At 55.2% G+C, this 7,685-nt stretch overlaps 1 protein-coding gene across 1 annotated transcript; it reads right to left on the bottom strand.

Annotated features, from left to right (window-relative positions):
- Window positions 1-429: 429 nt before the first annotated feature.
- Window positions 430-7,602, bottom strand: LOC123254064 (renin binding protein). Its single transcript, XM_044683140.1, has 11 exons — window positions 7,369-7,602; window positions 7,142-7,245; window positions 6,859-6,934; window positions 6,688-6,763; window positions 6,329-6,501; window positions 5,715-5,939; window positions 5,520-5,601; window positions 4,937-5,112; window positions 4,301-4,432; window positions 725-812; window positions 430-636 (listed from the first exon to the last, which is right to left on the bottom strand). Exons 2-11 carry the CDS (start codon window positions 7,240-7,242, stop codon window positions 566-568), a joined length of 1,200 nt encoding a protein of 399 aa, XP_044539075.1. The 5' UTR covers window positions 7,243-7,245; window positions 7,369-7,602; the 3' UTR covers window positions 430-565.
- Window positions 7,603-7,685: the final 83 nt, after the last annotated feature.

The following is a 7,685-nucleotide window of genomic DNA, read 5'->3' as shown; positions in this document are numbered from 1 at the left end:
CGCCGACACTTAAGCGGGCCTAGCCGAGCTGAGGAGTGGAAAGAAGTAACGACTGCACCCCGAGCAGCAACCGACAACGCTGCTACCGGATCCGGGCCGCTGCTAGGCAGTTGCGGAAGGGGTGGGCCTCAGCCAATAGAGCACCGCCTCCCGGAGTATCGTCCAATCACCAGCGCACGGGGCCCCTCGCCGCGGAAGCGCCATCCAATCAGCAGTCAGCATTACACGTCCGTTTCCCTCCCGCCCCGCACCGAAACCCCCACCCCTGCCTTTGAACTGCGGCGGAGAAGGAGCGGGTAGGAGGCCCAGTGGTTCGAACCTGGGAGGCCTCCAGCCGCCGCCTCTCGGGCCCCGCCCCCTTCGCCCGGCGCAGTGCACAGGCGTTCCACCACCCCACTCCCACGCCACAGACACGCATGGGTTCTCAGGGAGATGCTAGTCAAGTTTTATTGAGACGTTGGGGGAGGGGGGCCACGAAAAGGTAGAGTGGAAGTTCCCCCAGCGCCCCGGGCAGGGGCAGGGGCAGGGGGTAAGGCTGCTGGCCGGTGCCCTGGGGCGCTGTACTTCAGCTGGCCATCAGCAGAGCCTTGAGTAGTTCTTCGCACATGTAGAGGCACCTGGGCACGTGGAAGCAACCTGCGGGAAGAGCCCAGAGCTGGCAGTTAGGGGGGCATTCCCGCCCCTGGCACCCCACCCACTCAACCTGGCCCTCCCTTGCACTCACCTTTAAAGGGCCCCCCCTTGAAGTTGAGGGCCACTTTGCCTTCCCGGTTCAGATAGCCAAACCATTCTCCATGCTCCCGATCTGGGAACTGGGAGGAGGGAGGGAGCAGAACAAAGAGTTAGGGGCATGGCCCAAGGAGGGAAAGGAAAGGGGAACCTGGCCATCCCCTACCCCCAAGGAGGGAAAGGAAAGGGGAACCTGGCCATCCCCTACCCCCATCCCCAATTCTAGCCCTGAGACCCATCAACTCGGTAAAAAGGGAGTGAGAGGCAGGAGATGGGAAGAAGGGCCTGGCTCTCCTGTCACTTTCCCCTGAGCCACACTTAAAGCTAAGGCATAATGGGAAAAAGACTAGAGTTGGAGCAAAGGGGTCCAAATCCCACTTGGACAAGTCATATTCTGCCTTCCATGGTTTCAGGTACCTCAGGAAGGTTCATAAGAATCAAGGATTGGGGCAGTTAGGTAGCATACTGGTAATAGAGTGCCAGGCCTGGAGTCAGGAGGACCTGGCCTCAGCCAATTCCTAGCAGTGTGACCTTGGACAAGTCACTTAATCCCAATTGTCTAGCCCCTGCCACTCTTCTGTCCTAGAATTGATACTGAGACAGAAAATAAGGGTTTAAAAAAACAAAACACAAAACCTATAGACTTTTAGAGTTGAAAACAGCTTTAGAGGTGATCTAGCCCAACTCACTCATTTTTCCATTGAAAGCCCATCTCAGACCCAGAGAAATCAAATGACTTGTCAACAGCCACACAGTTTTTTAAAAAATCACAGAGGAGCAGAGCTGGATTCAAATTCAGGTCTTCTGACTCCGAATCTAGTACTTTTTTTCACTGGGCCACATTTCTATACCCACAGGGGAGATTATTTCAGAACCCCAGCTCTAAAAAGATTGCCCCTCTGTCATGCCATTCCTTTGTAAATTCCTTAAATCTCAATGAAGCAGCTAGACTTGTGCTCAGAACCATAGGAGGCAAGATGAAAGAGAGAGGGCTTACCCACAAATCACTTGGCAGGTAGAATCCTGATGGTAGAGCTAGAAGAGAGTCTGAGAAAATGGCCAGAGAGCAGTATAGAGAATGTACAGTACTTAAAGGCAGGCAAAGCACTTTCCTATGTATCATTACTAGGGGGCAGCTTAGTGGTTTGAGAGCCAGGTCTAGACCGGAGGTCCTGGATTCAAGGCTGACCTCAGATCCTTCCTAGTCGTGTGACCCAAGGTAAGTCATTTGCCCTTAAAGCTCTTCTGCCTTAGAGGGAAGGAGGGAGGGGCATAAGTTGGATCATATCACTTGGGAAAAATTTAGTGGAAATTTGTTATTACATGTAATCAGTAAAAAAATATATAGCTGTAAAAGAATCAATATTGATTCTAAGACCAAAGTTCAGGATTTATAGATATATATACTTACTTCATATATCCTCACAGCTATCAAGAGTAAATGTTATGATTCCCATTTTACAGATGGGAACTAAGGGAGCAGAAATGAGAGAACAGGGGGAGTTGCAGTAGTGCGAGAGAAGTTTCATGTAAAGGAACATTGAGTGGGAGTAGAAGCCAAGAACTAGGCCAACTAGAACAAGATAAAATAGAAGAGGAGGGAGATCTCTTTGAAACTAAGTCCCTGATAAGCCCGACTCCTCCACAGCACACACACACTCTGTTCTCATTCTCAACTTTCACGGGCTTCCCACCTCTCCACTAATTCTGTCCTTGGAGATCCAGCTCAGCAAAGAGTCCAGCCAGGCCCCAGGGCTCTCTAGGACAGAGGGACCTCTATGGGCCAGCAGCTAGCCCCTGGACAAGGTTCAAATGGAATTAGGAAATGTTGAACAGAAATACAATAAAACATAGCTAATATTCATATGTGGTTTTCTCAGTTGTCAGTCCTTGGTTGGTAGGGACCTTTATGTACAGTTCAGTGGCCCCTGCTTCTTTCTGTTTGAGTGATATCTCAGCTTCAGCATCCCAGAACCCTTGGTCAAGAATCCTTCTATAACATCACAGACAAGCGGGCAGCCAGCCCGTCTTCTAGCAAGAAGGAGATCTCCACAATTAGCATGCACAGTGAATTCCTTGAAGGGTTGTTTCTCAGTCTAGTGAGACGCTTCAAGGCACCACCCACCCACCTACCAGCCCAATTGGGGGTTTTCTTGGCAGAGATCCTGGAGTGGTTTGCCATTTCCTTTTCCAGATGAGGAAACTGAGGCAAATGGCATAAGGTGACTTGCCCGGGGGTCACATAATAGCCAGTAAGTGTCTGAGGCCAGATTTGAACTCGGGAAGGTGAGTCCTGAAGTGGCTGGATGTATTTGAATTGACACTAAGGGAAGTTATATGTAAAATATGGTCATTGGTTCTAGCCCAATGAAAATATTCCATGTGACTTCAAACGGGGCAGCCACCTTGAGGGGATCCGAAGCAGCCCGTTCCATTTTGAGGCTGACATTTGCCTTGTTCTTGCCCTTGGGGCTCAATAGAACAAGTCCAGTCCTTGGTCCCCAAAGCGGCTCTTCCAACAACTGGGAGGCACCTCTCGTGCCTTTCCCGGACGCCCACCTCTCCTTCCCCCAATCTTCTCTGATTTCGTCCGGCTATGCCCTTGAAGAGCTTGCTTTCCAAAAGCGTTAGACTGGGGGGGTCAGAAAGTGGATTATTAGGGGCGGTGAGATGCCACAGTGGATAGAGAGCCAGGCCTGGAGCTGGGAGGACCTGGGCTCACTTCTGACCTCAGCCACTTCCTAGCTTGGTGACCCTGGGCAAGCCTTTGCTCCTCTTCTGTCTTAAACTTGAAAGGAAGTTGGGGAAGCGAGGTGGCTCAGAGGATAGAGAAGCAGGCTTGGAAAAAGGAAGTCCTGGGTTCAAATTTGGCCTCAAGCTGGGTGACCCTGGGCGAGTCACTTTAGCCCCATCGCCTACCCCTTACTGCTCTCTTCTGCCTTAGAAGTCAATACATAATATTGATTCTAAGACAGAAGGTGAGGGTTTAAAAAAAGATTTGCTACTAAGATAGGAGGGAAGGGTTATAAGAAGAGAAAGAAAGTCTCCTATTGAATCCTAGCAGTCCCTTCACGTCTTAGGGACAGTTTCCTCATCTGTAAAATGGGGATACTGCTCTTCCCTCTACCAAGTCCCCGCGGTGTTTGGGAGGCTCAAATGAGATAAGATGTTTTACAACCCGAAGTTATCATTTAGGGAGCTAATAGGGTCCCGGTTTAATTGCTGAGATGTGTCCATAGAGAGAGAGGAAAAAAGGGAGTTTGCTTTCCAGTCCCCTGGCCGCCCTCCCTGAAACGCCCCCACGAAATCCTCGCCATGTCGACTGACATCTCCCTGCGGCTCCTACAGCTGTCAGTGTCTGGGCCAGGCCAACTTTGACACCTCCTGCTTTTACTGAGTGGGTGGCTCCTCGTCTTTTCCTGCCCAGTTGAGGCGAGCTGGGAGTTCCCCAGGCAGTCCAGGGGCCTCCTGGGCCTCCCACCCCCTCAGTCTCTCCCTCCCTCCATGCCTCCTTCCAGCCCAGCTAAGCCCGGAGCTCCTGCGGGGAGGCCTCTGCAAATTGTTTTCTTACCCGTTCAAAGGTGTATTCTGCGACTTGGCAGAAAAGGTGGAGCAAGGCGGGTTCCCTGGTCTCACTGTAACCCATGAGGAAGGCGATCATGGCTTCGCTGTGGGGCCACCAGAGTTTCATGTCCCACTCCAGCTGCCGAGAGAGGAGGAAAAGCTAACGACCGCCCGCTCGTCTCTGAGCCTCCCCACCCGGAGCTCGGTCTCCCTTTTTTCCCCAGCCCTGGCCTCTCTCCAGCACTTTCGGGGGACTCCCCCAAACCCTTTCCCAGTTAAGGCAGCAGGGAGCTCCTCATCTCTCCAGATTCTAGTCAAACAACTGCGGCCAGCTGCTGGGACGATGAGTCTACAACGGCTTCTCTCTCTCCCCTCCCAGACTAAGGTCTCTCCAAGGGAGTGATACCACATGGCTCCCATCAGACCTAGAGTGAGAAGGTTTCCTTATCGCCCCGAACCTCCCCCCCTCCCCCCTCCCCCCAGGGCTGGTCAGTCTCCAATCCAAGAGCTGGGCCTGGCCCTGTACAGAATTCACCCCTTTCTTTCCGAAGCCCTGGAGGGAGGCTCGGGATGATAAGGAAACCTTCTCACTCTAGGTCTGATGGGAAGGACCAGAGGGAAGGAAGGGGAAGGGGCTCCTTACCTGTGTGGGACAGAATTTGTCTGCATCCTGGAAGTAAAAGATCCCCCCGTTTTCAGTGTCCCAGCCAGAATTGAAAGGCTGCAGCAAGAATTTCTCAATGATATGGGCCTTGAGTTCAGGGTTCCGATGTCGGATGGCATGCCGGAGCAAGAACCAGCCAGCCTCCAAGGCATGTCCTGAGGTGGGGATGCCATGCAGTCAGATCCCCGAACCCCAGTGGGAGGCTGACCCCATTATCTCCCTACCAGTAGGACACCCCAAATCTCAGCTGGAAATTCTCTGTGGCACTTCCCCCGTACACATACACTCCTGCCTCAGCCATGCAAATCCCTTCACCACCCTGGGCCCCTAGAAAGCTTTCCTGGAAGCTAGCTCGGACTCTTCCCCAGTCTGGGAGTTCCTCGTCCCTTCCCCTTCAAGCCCCAACACCTGGAGGGAAACTTCCCCAACCACTTGGGGCTCTCTGCCCTCTGAGCTCCTCTGCACTCTGGCGCCCCCCAGCCCTGGGAGACTGCCTCTATGCAAAAATCGAGTCCCTTGAGGCACACTTTCCTCTTTCTAATGCCAGGGGTGGTCCCTTCACCTGGATTCTGTTGTCTCCCCAGGCAACCAGGAATCTCTTTGCCATCCTTAGACACGTTCTCCAACACGAGCTGTCCATCCCTCTGGCGGAGTGTCGGGAAAAGATATGTACAAGAACTCCGCTACCTCTCCTTCCCTTCATCTCCCTATCCCCCCCCCCTTCCCCCAACCCCCCCCCCCCCCCAAGGTGCCAAACCTGGAGATGCTTCAAGATGTCCTGAGTACACCAGTCGCCCAACTCGGCGAACTTTCGGGTCAGCTTGTCATCGTCCTCCCCGAGCTGGTCCACCAAGTTGAGCACCATCATGGGCACAGCCATCGAGTCAGCCATCGGGGACCCCGAGAGCTCGAGCTGGCCCAGCCCAGTGGGGTCCACCCGAACCCAGTATATGATCTGATCCATCATCTCCAAGGCTTCCCTCTAGGGAAGGAGGAGGAAAGGGGGGGGGGGGGTCAGCCAAGAGGCCCAGCCAGTTCCACTGGGCCCAGGCCCTGTCCCTGAATCTTGGCAGCATTCGGCCGTTCCTGTCTGGCTCCCAGAAGACAGCCCGAGTAGTTCCACCTCAGTGAAACCCTTCATGTCTGCACTGCCTGGGCTGTTCATTTTTCATGCAGTAGAAAGAACACTCCGTTCAAATCATTCAAATTGTTGCCGTGTGAACTTGGGCAAGTCACTCCCCTCCCTTGTGGGGTGGGGAAAGGGGAGAGGGAAGGGGCTTCACTTTCTTGAGCTGGACAATTAGAAAATCTCTTCTCCCAGCATCCTGGCCCAATTAGCCGAGGGCGAGCTATTCCTGGCCACCTCCATACCTGGTATCGGGGGTCGCCGGTGGCCTTCCACAGCTCATCCATGGCCATGGTGTAGAAGCACTCGCTGAAAATCGTTCGCTGAATTTTGATGGGGCGGCCATCCCGGGTCAGTACAAAGGCGCACTTTTTCCCTGGGGGGGCCACTCGGGCGTGGCGGATGAGGAACTCCCCTCCTGGAAGTGGCTCCTTGTGAGGAACTGGGACCCCCTTCCCCCCAGTTCTGCCATGCCAAGCCCCCCTGGGCAAGGAGGAGGAGGAGGAGGAGGGGCAAAGAACTTTCCAGAAGAGGAGGCCTCTCCTCCTAGACTGAGGGGAGAAGGGGAATTGTGGGAGGTGGGGGCCAGCCAGGAGGGAAGTACCTGCTTTGGCTGCATCCAGGATCTCCGGCCAGCAGAAACGGGGCAGTTTTCGGTAGAGCCGGCAGTACATCCAAACCTGGACGGAGAGGACATCCGATGGGGTGTGGGGTCTGCTCCTGGGAGGCCAGAATGGGGAGGGGGGCAGGGATCCCGGCCAGGTGCGGACCTTACCTGCCTCCCCTGCAGCCAGACGTACTTGAGGTCGTCGTACACTTGGCCCTCCCTGGTGAGGCAGGTGAAGAAGCCCCTGGGAGAGAGGAGGAGGAGGAGGACCAGGGCAGTTGGGGCCTTCGCCCTGCCATGTTCTGCCAGCGATCAGGCGCACCGTGGGGGGCAGAAGGGAGCTGGGTGGGGGTGGGGCTCGCTGTCAGTGGGCCCGAGCTGGAGAAGGAGGGCATGGCCGGCCGGCCGGGGGCAGGGGAACAAAGGACAGGTGCCCAGAGGGGCTCCTTACCCGTACTCCGAGTCGTGGGAGTATTTGGTCCAGAAGGTGACCACACGGTCCAGTTCCTGCTCCACGCGCTCCTTCCAGGTGGCCAGGGTAGCCCTCTCCATCTCCTGGGGAACAGAGCAGACCTTGAGGCAGACAAGGACACTCCCCCCCCCCCCCCGCCCCCCTTCTTCGCGCGCACACGCTCGCTCACACTCACTCACACCTCACACCCCCAGAGGGAGCCCTACCCTCGAACAACTGCAGATGCGGCAGCGGTGGCGGCGGCAGATGTGCAGCAGCGGAGCCCAGGGCGCTCCTCAGGCCTCCCCCTTCCCCGAGGCACTCAGGCTGGAGTCTGGAGGCTGAACGTGGGACTGGAGGCAGAGAGACTAGGGCTGGAGGCTGGTCCTGTGACTGCTCAGCTGACTAAGGCTGGTTCCTGAAGCCGGAAGGGGAAAAGAGCAGGACCTAGGCTAGGGGCCCCGAACTTATAACCTTGAAGGGCTGGGGAGGGGCTAAAGTCAAGACTCCCTCCCTTTCTCTCCCCAGTCCCACTCCCTCCCTC

The sequence above is a fragment of the Gracilinanus agilis genome, unplaced genomic scaffold (genome assembly GCF_016433145.1).
Source record: "Gracilinanus agilis isolate LMUSP501 unplaced genomic scaffold, AgileGrace unplaced_scaffold13681, whole genome shotgun sequence".
Classification (NCBI taxonomy): domain Eukaryota; kingdom Metazoa; phylum Chordata; class Mammalia; order Didelphimorphia; family Didelphidae; genus Gracilinanus; species Gracilinanus agilis.
This window is presented reverse-complemented; position numbering and strand designations above follow the sequence as displayed.

What these genes read in the sequence shown, in the direction of transcription:
- LOC123254064 (XM_044683140.1), bottom strand. Translation starts at nt 7,242, where the DNA reads ATGGAGAGGGCTACCCTGGCCACCTGGAAGGAGCGCGTGGAGCAGGAA. An exon ending in TCCCACGACTCGGAGTACGG is followed by an intron (nt 6,935 to 7,141) that starts GTAAGGAGCCCC and finishes CCTCTCTCCCAG; the next exon opens with GGGCTTCTTCACCTGCCTCA. An exon ending in CAGAATACACCTTTGAACGG is followed by an intron (nt 813 to 4,300) that starts GTAAGAAAACAA and finishes CCCTCCTCCCAG; the next exon opens with TTCCCAGATCGGGAGCATGG.